This window comes from Trachurus trachurus (assembly GCF_905171665.1).
Source record: "Trachurus trachurus genome assembly, chromosome: 1".
NCBI lineage: Eukaryota > Metazoa > Chordata > Actinopteri > Carangiformes > Carangidae > Trachurus > Trachurus trachurus.
The window spans coordinates 16,517,273-16,531,037 of NC_139891.1; the positions used below are offsets into that span (position 1 = coordinate 16,517,273).

At 41.8% G+C, this 13,765-nt stretch overlaps 2 protein-coding genes across 2 annotated transcripts; one reads left to right on the forward strand and one right to left on the reverse strand.

Moving 5' to 3' along the window:
* Nucleotides 1-120: 120 nt before the first annotated feature.
* polr1e (RNA polymerase I subunit E) lies at nucleotides 121-3,462 on the reverse strand (the record flags this gene model as incomplete). The annotated part of the gene is made up of 12 exons (XM_083977732.1): nucleotides 121-402; nucleotides 697-828; nucleotides 1,211-1,292; nucleotides 1,381-1,511; nucleotides 1,604-1,700; nucleotides 1,840-1,950; nucleotides 2,156-2,300; nucleotides 2,395-2,450; nucleotides 2,623-2,708; nucleotides 2,801-2,877; nucleotides 3,011-3,114; nucleotides 3,387-3,462. 12 exons carry the CDS (start codon nucleotides 3,460-3,462, stop codon nucleotides 237-239), a joined length of 1,263 nt encoding a protein of 420 aa, XP_083833858.1. The 3' UTR covers nucleotides 121-236.
* Nucleotides 3,463-5,702: 2,240 nt separating this feature from the next.
* Nucleotides 5,703-13,746, forward strand: zbtb5 (zinc finger and BTB domain containing 5). The gene is made up of 4 exons (XM_083980014.1): nucleotides 5,703-6,289; nucleotides 6,983-7,196; nucleotides 7,365-8,219; nucleotides 9,716-13,746. The coding sequence occupies exons 2-4, from the start codon at nucleotides 6,987-6,989 to the stop codon at nucleotides 10,877-10,879; spliced, it is 2,229 nt and encodes a 742-aa protein (XP_083836140.1). The 5' UTR covers nucleotides 5,703-6,289; nucleotides 6,983-6,986; the 3' UTR covers nucleotides 10,880-13,746.
* The last annotated feature ends 19 nt before the right edge of the window (nucleotides 13,747-13,765 follow it).

A 13,765-nucleotide genomic window follows, 5' to 3' on the forward strand; every position in this document is an offset into this window, starting at 1 on the left:
AATGTGCCTACACGTTTTATCTAAGCTAATGTTTTCTGTCATCTAGAATTTGTTTACAGTTCATCATCACTCTGCTTTTTTGTAACGTGCACAATAAGAATGAACAATATCATGTATTAGTCAAAGTCGACCACTTTATTTGTCTACAAAAGTCATCAATAAACAGTTCTTATTTGTGGCATTTCCACTTCTCACAGTCATGCCGATACAGTTCTTGTCTACACTTGTTGTGGTCTTCAGTGCATTTTCTTGCGTTTCCGTCTCTCCATGAACTGATCATATTTGACCAGAGGCAGAACAAGAGACGCTTGCCTGTGTTCGTCTCGCAGACCAGACTCCTCATTCTTCCCCCGGGCTGGTTTAGTTAGGGTCAGTCCCATTGACTTTGCAACTTCAATTATCCTGAAGGAAAACATGAATCAGATATGCTATGTTTTTTCCTCCATTGCACCACACGCTTACAGTGCTTTATGGGAGAATGGTAAGAATGGCACTATCACTGATAACCATATGCGGAAAGAAGAAAAGCCCATAAACTTAGTTCACAGATCTGACATGACATCACTAACTCTAACAAGAGTCCTGTATTATTTAGACGCTAGTATTTAGCAAATACTCAACAAGTACAGTATATCGAATACACAATGTGTACTGAAGTTTTCACATAAGCATGCAGAGTCTTTTTATTTTTCTTACCTGGACTCGGTGATTCCAAGGTCACGGTGCAGTAATGTGAGATCAGCAGTCATGTGACTCATATGCAGCAGGATGGCCAAGCAGTATGCGGCTATTTTAGCTTGCATTGATGATGACACCAAGTTCAGGATCCTTGAAAAGTAAAATGTTTGTTTGTACAGAAGAGTGAGTAACCATATCAAAACTCAACTTAATTTCATAAGTTGAAGAATAGAAACTGTCCAATTGGGTGTCATATGGACTATCAGATTGTGAAGCCCTCTGAGGCAAATTTTTGATTTGGGCACCATAAATAAAACTGCATTGACCCACTGGGTGATCAGTAAATATACAATAAGGTGTAGAAAGTGGTGTAAAATAGTATGAGAGGCATTTGTGGCCATTTTGCTCTTGGTAATCTGAATTTTGACCGAAAAAAGCAAGCAGATGTCATGTGTTTTTACTGTTCTGTTCCCAATTAAATTCATTCAGCCAACTCAGATGTACTCCCTACAGATATATGAACACATCTTACCTGCCATTGCTGAAAGTCTCCACAGTAAATGTTTTGAACAGTTTGGACAGGATGATGCGAGGACAGCCTTCCTCCTGCCCAACTGCACATGAAAATGTAAATCACTATTAGCACTGGTCCAAGGTGAGGGTAACACTCAAGGTATGATGATGACAAACAACAGTACTCACATTTACGGGTAAGGTTCCTCTGTTTCGCCAGTTTGAGCAGCACGGAAAGGTAAAAGGTGCATCGTGACACTTTATCTCTGTCTTCACCTACAGTTGGCATTTTCTCTAGTTGCTTCACAACACACAGACACCTTAAAAAAGTACAAACAAAGGTTTGAATGCAAGGGAACACAATCAGCTTGATAAAATGTTTTAGTAAGTGTGGTCTGTGTCATTGGCCCACCCTCCATCATTTCTCATCTTCTGCAGCTCCTCGGGGGTGAGTGCTGCCATCTTGGAACCAGCCTGCTCCAAAGCTCCATATTCCACTGGAGTCAGGACTGCAGGTATCAATTAAGGACACCGATGCAAACGAACAAACCCGGCTGTAAGTTTAAAACTTATAATATATAATCTGGTCATCTACAGTGTTTCTGTAATAACACACACACACACACACACAAAACAAATGAAGGATACGATCATCAAACAGGTAAACATTCTCAGGTGTGTCTGCATCTGTGTTGCAGGGGGGTAGGTGGAGAGCCAGATCTCCTTGGGCCTCTGTCTCATCAACTTCCTGTTGGAGAGCTGAGGAAGAAAATAAAAAATAAAAAAAATAAAAAAATTGACACAAGAACAGGGGGAAGAGAGCGCAGAGAGTAAGATGGTTGACAGACAGAAAATCTAAAGATGACATTACATTTTAATGCCAACCCTGTTCTTTTTAACTACTGGACTTTCTTTAGAGTAGTAGTATCCACAGACACCCACTGACTCGAACTATGTAGCTTACCTTCCACACCCTTTTGGTTAATCACGGTGTTAGCAGCCTTAGCCACTGCCTGGTGCAGGGTGTCACTGCCCACCTGATTCAGCCTGCGAGAGCTCAAAGCCCTCTTCTGTTTGTTAGTGCCAAACGCCTCAATTAAAGAGTCAACCTAAAGAGAAAATGTTACATAAGATTAAAACACCTTTATCGTCATTTAAACCCTGTATTTTCCTATTCTTTGACAAGATAACAAACCACCTTACCTTGTCTCTGTAGGTCTGAGTAACGTCCTGGGGTTTTGCAGCTTCTGTTGTCTCTCCTGGTGAAGAAAAGTTGCAAACATGGAAAATTTGCATTCATGAACCAAAACCAAAGTATCATACACTTCCCTACAAAAATGATGTTTTAGTTGTTTTAAAAAGTCATCAGTCACTTTGGTGATGAAGATGTAAATGTAGCATTCAATACATGCCGCTGATTGTTTTCCTTACCTGGTATAAATGGTTGCATGTTGAAAACCTGAGCGTTGTGTACCTCCATTTGCATGGTCTTTTTGTTCAGCACTCCAACGTAATAGCTAAACACAGACAATTCATTCTAATTCAATCCTGCACACACCTTCTGTGATCAAAATACTTAATTTCTTTAAAATATACTACATTTACTTACTTGCAAAGGTTGTTGCATTTAAGTGACCCTGATCCAAAATTACTTCCAACATAAGACAGTCTGTCGGATTCAGCAACCTAGTAAGAGGAAATTGTACGCAACAAAGCTATTAAAATAGAACATCATCTGCTCAGGCCTGTTAAAGGGTGTAATGTACAGTGAAGACATAACACAGCGTTTAAGGGTAGATAGTCTTCAATTTTTCCTTACCAACATCCTTCTGCTCTTTTTTCTGGGGTTGCTCGTATCTGCGTTCTTGTAAATGGTGAAATCCAGCCTGTCTGAATGTCTGACGGTGCCGTTTGAAAAGCGTACTGTAAGGTAAACACACACAGAGATGAGCTTTTCAACGCCCGTGATTTAAAAAAAAAAAAACACGTTTATGGTGCGTTTGTGGCCTTTTACTAACTCAGTATACTTCACACACCACACGCTAGACAGCTATCAGGCCAGTTGCTAGCACCCACGTGTGCAACACAGGTTCTTAAACTACAGGTCGAAACATGACCCAGCTTTTATTAGCATGAGTACAGACACAAATTTGTTCTGAAATGGTTTAGACAAGCAGAAAGTGGGATATAGTCACCAATAACAGCTTTGTCGTCATCTTTCTCCTCTCCACAACCCACTAGCGTGCAGGAGGCAGCCATAGTTGTTGTCATGCGTTACTACGGGAAGCAAGAAGAGTCATTCCTTCCTACTTCGCCAAGATTCTCAAAGGAGTCCACCATTTCTGCACATGATAGGCTAGATTTTCATACATTTTAGACAGATTCACATACTAGACAAAATGGTAAATGAGGATTTTATCTATATTATTCGTTAATTAATGATTTATTAGTGGTACTGGCGAAAAAAGATGCTGATTTAATTATTATATGTAAAACAGAACTGGTTCTACTTTGCTATTTGCTGATTTTTTACAGTGCTGTTAAACAAACCACTATGTTTGTTTCAGTGACAAACAGGGGTGAAAGTAAGCCGGTACGGTCCGGTACTGCGTACCACTAAAAGATTCAGAGGCGGTACGCAGTACCAGGAAGATCATGAGAGAGATAAAAATAAATAAATAAAATAAAAAGTAAAACATTTAATAAATCTAATTTAACATGAATTCCCTGTGGTTTGGAAATGATTTCTGTGAAATTGTCTCGGTTATTATTATAACACAGTGTTACGAGATCCCGACCCGATCAAAGACAGAGACATGATCTACTTTCTGTGCGCAGCAGCGCTCTGCCCTGGGACGTCAGGAGCACCACCTGCAGCAGCTGCAGTGTGCAGCTGTGCAGCTGTGCACCGCGGAACGCGCGCCGCTCGCTCACTGCTGCTGAAGACTGAACCTTTTTTTCCGGTACCGTGAAACTTTGCCCTCAGTGTGTCGTGGCGAGTCCTGTCGGGACCGACGCGGACGTTACACGCGGGCCAGAGCACGCGCTGGGTCTCGGTGCGGCTATGTCGAGCTCTCGGTCTGTTTATGTGAACGCGGCTCCAGCTGCTCGGTGTGCGCCACAGCGGTGGTCCGCGTTTAGACCATAGTAGGCTACATCCATGATGGTTTGAAGCAGAGAAAAAAACAAACGTGTGTAAAAACAAAACGGAGCTGAAAAATGAAACAATAAGTCAGTTTTTGCACCAGTCTGTGGAAACAGCCTAAAGTGAATGAATGACAGCAACAGTTGTATCATTGAACTACTGCAGATAAAAGTAATGACTACATGACTTTCCGTTTGTGTTGGGGCATATTTACCATTTTAACTCTGTTTTTACTTCATTGTTAAACCACAGTAGGCTAGAGCTTAAATACAAGTTTGATGAGAAACAGTTATTTATTTATTTATTAAATCAAGTAGCCAATTTAGAAGCACATGTTTTTTTCTTCTAATTAAATCGTGGTATTGTATAGCTAAGTATCGAGAATCGTGGAAATTTACTAGTATTGGTATCGATATATAAGAAAGCTCCAGCCTCGATGGCGAGACCGCAGGCTGTTTGCAGGCTATGATATGTTCTTTTTTATTTATTATGGGGATCAATAGACTACCTGACATTGTCCTGGGCCAGTGGTTAGAATGGTGGGGCCAGCGATCTTCAAAATTTCCTTTATTGTCTACCCCTGACCCAGCCTTCGAAACGTGTACCACGTTTAAGTAATAATAACAATAATGCAGAGAAAAATAACTTTTGGTAATAGTACCGGCAAGAATTTAAAACTACTTTCACCCCTGGTGACAAACAGCACTTTCTTGAGATGTATTCACATGAATCAAAAATAAATAAATTCAGGTTTTTTTTTTCCTTTTCTTGTCAACAAACTTTAATAAACTTTAATAAGTAATGGGTAAGGGGAAAAAAAGCTTTTGTCACAGGTGCAGCAACTGAAAGCCATAGACAGGACCAGACTTGTGGTGTTGTACATGGCTTCTTTCCCCCTGTTGTGCAATATATTTTCGCTCAAAAGAAAGACGATTTTACCTTTATTCATTGATAGCCTTACTCAAAAATTTCCACATGCAAAAAAAACTTTGACACAATCATCGATTGTGGGAGAGAAAGAAGAGTGTAGTGTGTATATCGTGTGTGATTTTCTAGTGCAACCCATAACATACTTCGGCAATGACTTATTTTCTTCCCACATGATGAGTATTCAAATGCAAGGTGTCATTTTGTTCACCATCTAGAAATTATACAATCCTACATAATACAAAATAACAGCAAACAACAACTTATACCAATTTCACAACATTTATGTAGGCCTACTTGCTCGATAGATAGATAGATAGATAGATAGATAGATAGATAGATAGATAGATAGATAGATAGATAGATAGATAGATAGATAGATAGAAACCATACAGTCTATGATAAAAACAAAGCATGCTGTCTGTGAGATCAGCAGCGCCGCCGCGCGGTGGCTCAGCGGAGTTGCAGCGCTTCACCCCGGCGAGGTCACGGACATGGAAGTGAAGCACAGCGCCACCCTGTGAGTCTGGTCGGGAAAACCCGTCTGAGCGAAGAGATTATTAGAAATTATAGCGTCACACATGTTGGACCCGGATAGCAATTTACAGTCAGTGTGTCATTTTGACTTGTCTCCTCCGCCGGCTGTGGGCTGACACCGACCGATGTGTGAGACGGAGGGCTACCGGTCAGCGCGCTCATCACCGCGGGCAGCTCTCACCCCCACGGACCGTTCAGTGTGAGGACGGAGTGGACCGCGGGGCGGGGGGGGCGTCGTGGTGGTGGGGGAGACACGGGGTGCAGCGTGGCCGCAGAAATGTTAGCTATAGGTCACATTTGATGGGAAAAGCTGTATCGATATAGACGAGCGGGTCCAACAACCTGGTGACCGCCTGCTGCTGCTGCTGCTGCTGCTGTAGCTAACAGGCGATCTGCTGGGCTGCAGCCAGCTAACTTTAGCCTCGTCTCACTGGTCAGGGCCCTGCGTGTTTCTGCCTGCTGTTACCGACGCGCTAGGAAAAATTTAAGGTAACGTTAGAGGTTACTTATCTTTCTTCTTATCGCGCCGTGTTTATGCAGATTGTGCTGTTTATATTGACTAACTGGTCCTGGATTAGCTAGTCTCGTTTTGGTATCTTGTGAAGTATCAGGTTACAGGTATCATTAAAACAGTCCAGAGTACACTCCGAGGCTATGCTCTGTAGCCTGTGTTATCATTTAGCTGTACCTTATAGCTTCCATAAAGCATAAATAAACTGTTGGACAAACTTAAGTCTGCCACTTATTATTTCAATATTTATTCCTTTGAGGCAACACTGCTCTTGGTGGTCATTAATTAATATTCCCACTGAAATGTTTTGTAGGCCCTAGGACTACAGTTTACTGTATGGTTTGATGTTTTTCTCAACACCTCCTTTATTATAACTAGCACACAAAAACCTTCATACAACTGTTCCAGGCTGCAACAAATGTCACTTTTATTGCATCATAACCTGTGAATATTTATGGTTTATTTACATAATTAATATATTTGGCTGATGCCTTGAAGATGCTTGTTTTTATGGGGGTGAGGGAAACATTTTAGAAATGGTAAACAACTTTTTTTTTATTTGCTTGGCAAAGGATTTAAAAGTTTTGAAAATTGTTGTTTGGTCTTAATTGATGTCCATGTTTATTTGGGTTGTTTTGTTTTTAAAAACCACTGCTTACTTTTGTCTTCAGGGCCATGGATTTCCCTGGCCACTTTGAGCAGCTCTTCCAGCAGCTGAACTATCAGCGTGTCCATGGTCAGCTGTGCGATTGTGTCATCGTGGTGGGCAGCCGACACTTTAAGGCCCATCGCTCAGTGCTTGCAGCCTGCAGCACTCACTTCAGAGCCCTGTTCACTGTTGCGGAGGGAGATGCAAGCATGAACATGATCCAGCTGGATAGTGAGGTCAGGATCTGAATCATACTGTGTCAAAGAGGGCAACAGATATAATATAACACTCATGTTTATACTGATGATGTGTAATTAGTAAAAGCACTGTCACAGCAGACAAAATTCTGTCTTGTTGCTTGTTCAAACTGTGCCAGCAGGGTCAAGCATCTGTTGTGTTTGCAGGTAGTGACAGCTGAGGCTTTTGCTGCCCTGGTGGACATGATGTACACGTCAACACTGATGCTGGGGGAGAGCAACGTCATGGATATCCTCCTTGCAGCCTCACACCTGCACCTCAACAATGTGGTCAAAGCCTGCAAACACTATCTGACAACACGCACCCTGCCTATGTCTCCCTCAACTGAAAGACCGGCCCATCACCACCCTCAGCAGGACCAGCAGAGGCGCAGACAACAGCAGCAGCAGCAGCAGCAAGTGGCAGATTTGGCAGTGAACCCTACTCTAGCAGCTAATGCTAACCTCGCAGCAAATGCTGCCACGTCAAAGTTGCAGCGCTCGTTCCTGTTGCAGCAGTTGGGGCTCAGTCTGGTGAGCTCTGCTCTCGGTGGGATGGAGGAGGACAGAGTGGGAAATGTAGTTGGCAACAGAGGGGTGGAACAGAGAGCCTCCTTCCCTATCCGACGGTTCCACAAACGCAAGCCCTCTCTTGCACTGGGCCTGTCAGAAGACAGACCCAGGCAAAGGCAGCGCCCCTCAGGCCCTAACCTGGGGTTGCTGGGAGAGGAAGGGGTGAACACAGAGCGAGAGGAAGGAGCACTGCTGTCCCCGGACTCACACAAGATGGGGGATGAATCAAAACTGGATGCTGCAATCACAGGTCTGGTTGGAGTGTCCCAAGATGATCCTCAGATGCCAAGCCAGTCAGACAGTGGACACTGTGAGGGAGAGGACATGGGGAGAATGCAGGGGGTTGTGAGCAAGGAGGAGGACATGGATGAGCACGACCACCAGGATAACAGAGCAGGGGTGAAGATTAAATCAGGAACGGAGGAGGAGGCCGAAGAACAGGAACAGAAGGTAAAACTGTGGCTTGTATTGTTGTGTCAAAGTAGCACACTCTCACTTACGCCCTGTGTGCAAAGTGGTGTGACAGTCATGGGGATGATAATAATTAGGGGGATTTGAATATTACAGTTTTTTTCGATTGCTAACAAGCAGTGGTCGAAACTGAAGTCACATGTTCAAAACTCTTAACACAGCCAGCGTTTCCATCAGGCATCTCAGCTAAACAGTTCATCTCTTCCCCAAAACGGTGCCTCACCAACAAAACACTTCATACATGTCTCAAAATAAGCTCATTCAACCACAACACTAGCACATAGTATCACTTTGGAAACAAACACTGTCACTCTTAGCACACTGAACTACAAAACACTAACAACAAAGAACATTACTTAAAATAAATGTGATCTTTGAAGTTTGAATGATTTTTTTCAAAATCAGTAAATCAGTTTTATTATAAAATAAATACTGCAATATCTTTGCACTTTGAGTGTAGATAATATATTGCAATAAGAATGAATCAGGAATGCAGCAATTTACGTCAAAATGCAGAATCTCCAGAGGTATAGAACACAAATCAAGAGATAATGTAAGTAAAAAAAAAAACACACAACTCTTGGTCTTCCTCTCCTTCCTCTTCTCCCTCTCCTGGCCACTCTTCTCTCTCCCCAACTGGTGCTCTTTGATCCATATTTCCAAAGAAAAAACAAGAAGCCCCCCCCCCCTCCCCCTCTTTTATATGGTTTCTAATGAGGCCAAACACAGATCACCTGGATCGGTCTTGAGCTGGAAACTAACCTCACCTGTGTTTGGAGTTGCATAATATTTTTTATTTATTTTATTCAATAACATATTTTTGATTTGATGTTTTATAGATTTCAATGTTCCTGCAACAGAAATTCCCCATGACCCCCCCTCCTCCCTCCCACCCATCATTCTGTTTTGATTGTGTTTTTAACTGTTTTGAACAAAGTGTGTTAGTATTTGAAAAATGTGCAGTAAAAGTCTAGTGTTTTGCAGGTGGTGAACTAGTAACTGAGAAAAGAGTCCATGAATTTTGGTGACTGTGGTCACTGAATGCATTTTGTGTGAAAGCAATGAAAAGTGATTCACAGTTTGGTCCACATGGACTTGTGTTTTGCAAACTGTGTTAAGAGTTTTAAAAATGGGACTTCAGTTTCGACCACTGCTTGTTAGCAATTGGAAAAAACTGTAATATGCATTCAGTTTATTTTAGTTATTTGGTTTTCATTTTTGGAAGAATAAAGGCATCATTCTTTTAGAGCCAGAAAAGTGTTTTTTACACTATAGGGTGGATGTCTATCTTTACTGGAAAACTGACACATTTGCAACTGCTTCTTCCAATTAAGTCCATTGTCTGCCCATCACAAAGTAATTTAAACTGTATCCACATGAAAATCACGAGCTGCTGAATTTGGATGCTCCTTGATTGTCTTTATTTTTTTATTTTTTTTTTAACTAAGATGAAGCTTTTCCTTTGCTTCGTACAGGTGGTAGTCAAACGAGAACCGCTAAGCTCACCTGAGCCAACGGATGAAATCAGCGATGTGACATCGCAGGCAGAAGGCAGTGATCCAGCCGAGCCTGGAGGCCAGGAGGAAGAGGAGAAGGTGGAGCTCAGCCCAGAGAGCAGCGACCGCAGCTTCACCTCTGAACCCCAACCCAGCTCTGACTCTCTGCTGCAGGCCAGCTCTCAGCTCCTTCTCAAGAGCAGCATGGGAAGTGGCACTGGAGTCGGGGGAGGATTTGCTTGTAATAACGGATTAAGCGGCAAACCCGGATTTAGTATTTCTAGCTTCCTTAGCCCAAAAGATTTTGGAAGTGGCAGAGCAGGGATGGTTGCAGCAGAAGACGACTTGCCCAACACAACAACTGGAGAGGCCGTAGCACATCACTTCCTGCTGAGACAGGAAGCGGCTGGTCCGTCTGGTTCTGCGTCCTCTTCTCTTCTGCAGTCAGGTCCACTCAGTGGGGAGAGTCGCAGTGGTTTTGGAGAAAATTTGCAACCAGATTCTCTGTTCCTTCGTCCTCTGCATGACAGTTTGGGAAGCCCGAGAAGTGTGGGAAGTGCAGGTGGAGGACGTGGAGGGGTGGATCCCTTTGGTTTGGACTTTCAGCGTTCAAGTCTGGGACTACATTCTCTTGGGCGACCTTCACGAGGTGCCGGAGGAGCCACCGCTGCCTCTCTGGGCTATCCAGGCTACAGGCGTATTGCTCCGAAGATGGCCAGCGGTATTGGAGAAGAGGGAGTAGGTGGTGCTCTTCAGGATTCAGCCTCTTCCTCTTCAAGTCTGGCAAGTCCCCTGCTTCTCAACGAGAGTGGTGGGTACGACATGAACAGTGGCAGGCCCACATCACTCCCACCTCAGCTGACCCGAGCTTCAGCAGACGTCCTATCGAAGTGCAAGAAGGCTCTGTCGGAGCACAACGTCTTAGTGGTGGAGGGAGCTCGGAAGTACGCCTGCAAAATCTGCTGCAAAACCTTCCTTACCCTGACTGACTGCAAAAAACACATCCGTGTCCACACAGGAGAGAAACCCTACGCCTGTCTAAAGTGTGGAAAGCGTTTCAGCCAGTCCTCCCATCTATACAAGCATTCGAAGACCACCTGCCTGCGCTGGCAGAATAGTAACATGTCCAATTCCCTGCTGTAGGAGCAATACATTGATTTTCTGAAGCTGTAACAGTAATTGTCTCTGATCAGCCGTCCAAACTAATCAGTGCTGACCAAAGATAGGGATGCTAATGTAACCACACATTTTTTCCAGGCGAACTTGTACTATGAAGGCAGGAGAAGTTACTGTAAACACATTTAGCTTGAAGACAGATTATAGGGATGGAGGACATGCACACATGCAGCTAACTGAGTTAAAATACAATGGTCTAAGCAAGTTCAGGCTTGGTTTTTAAAGCTGCCACATTGCTGGCTGTATTATGTTTTTTAAAACACAAATCATCAAGTGGGCCCTCTCACCGTTACATGATCTGTTGGGGTGCTCCTTCAGTTCTGAACATCGGTAGTTTGTGGTTCACATATTGATGAAGATTGATTTAATCATATAATAATCATTTTCTATCACTTAGTCTGAGTGTTTAGAGATCAGAGGCAGCTGTGTTGCACCGACATTAAGAATAGCAGACATGTAGTAGCATCAAACTGCTGAATCATCCCAACTGTGCATATTGACTGTTCCTTGTTCTGTGCAAGGTCAGTCATAGACTGTTGGCTAACTGATGCATATTCAGTTTGGATGTCTGTTAAGTACTAAGGAACTGTTGACAGATGTCATTTCTTGACACTTGCTTTGCCAAACAAGATTTGGACTTGGAGTCTATCCTGTGAGATGAGGTAATGCTTAGAGATAAAGAGAAAAAATGGCAGAGAGGACTTTACAGTTGTACAGTATATGTGTTTTTTTTTGTTTTTTTTAACTCTGTTGTTGGTATGCAGCGAAAATGTTGTTAACCAAATAATCTTGATTCTTTTACTCACTTAAGTGATGAAGTTTGAGGCAGCTGATGTTTCATAGTAACAAAAAAAGAGATAATTTCTCAGTAGCTGATAGATTTTCATTTATATTCAACCATTAAGTCAAATCAAATAGATGTGAGATGTTTTACCCCTGTAGTAGAGTCCAACCTCCTCAGTTAAGGTGATGGTTTGGTAGTTGGTAATTAATTCAAATTTTGAAATAATGAAGTATTTACATTATTTAATGTCACTGAAGAATAAATGTTTAAATACACTTATACAAGTTTCTGAGAAATGTGAACTAATTACTAACTAAACACACTAATTAACAATGTGCCTCAATGTGCACTCACAAGACAGAGCTATTAAACCTTAAAGTTCCTCAGTTTTTGAGAAATGCAATATATATTATATTGCATTATAATGCTACTATAGTAGAGATACAACAGCTTTGCAGGAAAATGTGCTGTAAGTGCACCTTATTTTGTGTCGTGGTGCGCAAAAGATGCAACTTTTGGTTCAGCTTAACAAGTCTACTGACCACCCACACATTAGTGTGCTTGTATGTGTTCAGTTGGTGTGTCTGCTGAAGGGGTAATGAAGCAGTGCTGAGAGACGGTGTCGTCTGAAGAAAAGTGTTTACAGGATACTGAGGTTCAGCTTGTGTTGAAAAAATGCTTTGAAAATGTAAATATTGCACATTTGTGGTTGGTTTCATAATTTTTCTCTTGGAGAAGAGACAAAACAACTCATGAAGAACTCAACATTGTGTATAAGTTAAGTTTGTTACTGTACTTGATATCAGTGCTTTGTACATGTCTCTTTTTATGTCAAATGTTGCATCTGTCTGTTACTAAAGCACTTAGACATTCTCTTTTATAACTAATATGTTTCCCAGAATGTTGAACTATGTGGAAATGGTGCTGTATTGCAATTAACCAACTTTACTAATACTCAGTTATTAGTGTCATACTGATATTTTGCTGCATTTGAAATCTTAGAGTTACAGCAGTTCTGTTCTTCTCCACAAGCAGTAGATCATATAGGATTTCCACTCAGTGATCAGTGAATTTTAGAGGAATATTGCACATGGGGATGATTTGTAAACACAGTTTTGAATGCATAAATTACATAGATTAAAAAAATCACCCATACAGCTATGTAACTATAATCTACCAATATCAGACTTGCTTAGAAGGAATAAAATTTTGCAGCTGACAGAAAGTAAAATAAAAAGTATTATTACATCATCCCAACCGGGGGATACCAGACATCTAGGTAGTTGTAAATTCATTGCTATAAAGTTGGTTAATTGAAATCAGTGTTTATGCAGTGTTGTAAAGTTTGGTTTTAGTGAACTGAGATGATAAAAATAACACTTTAAATACATATTTGCCTTTTTGTATACTTAATTGCTTGCTATATTGTGTCATCTACACTGTCAATGAGAATCACATGGTCATTGCTTTCAATTCTTGTTGGCACCTTATTGTACTGTAGAGTCATTGCACTGTTAGCCTGTACAAAATGACAGTTATATTTGACATATTTTGATGGATAATCTTGACATTTACCTTCATAGAAGATTATTGTCTTCCCATGTGTTTTCCCTGTAAACATAAGCTAACCTGCTGTCTGCCCTGTAATTCTTGACACAGTGGAGCCAATAGACAGCCGTTATGCTTGGCCACAGGATTTAAAAATGGCTGCTGATGATTCAAACTCAAACGTGATGATCTCTGTGTTGCCTCCTCACACTCAGACCCCTCTGTTATGACGGATAGACCAAGCTGATGTCCTCCCAAGTAAGAGGCCAAGGAAAGATGTAATCCTCGTTCCATTTCTCACACAGTGGCCTGTTAAGAATTGTAATGGTGCTGTCTTGTAAAGCTGTTTAATGTGAAACACTGACAAATGCACTGTATCAGACTGTATCATCCCTGAATGATTATGCCAAAATTTTCAAAACATGTAAAAGGCCTAAATTAAGAAAGTCACTGCCTTATGCCCTCTAGCTTGAAAAGCCGGGCTTTTATTGATATGCCAAATCTGAAGGATTGCTGTTATT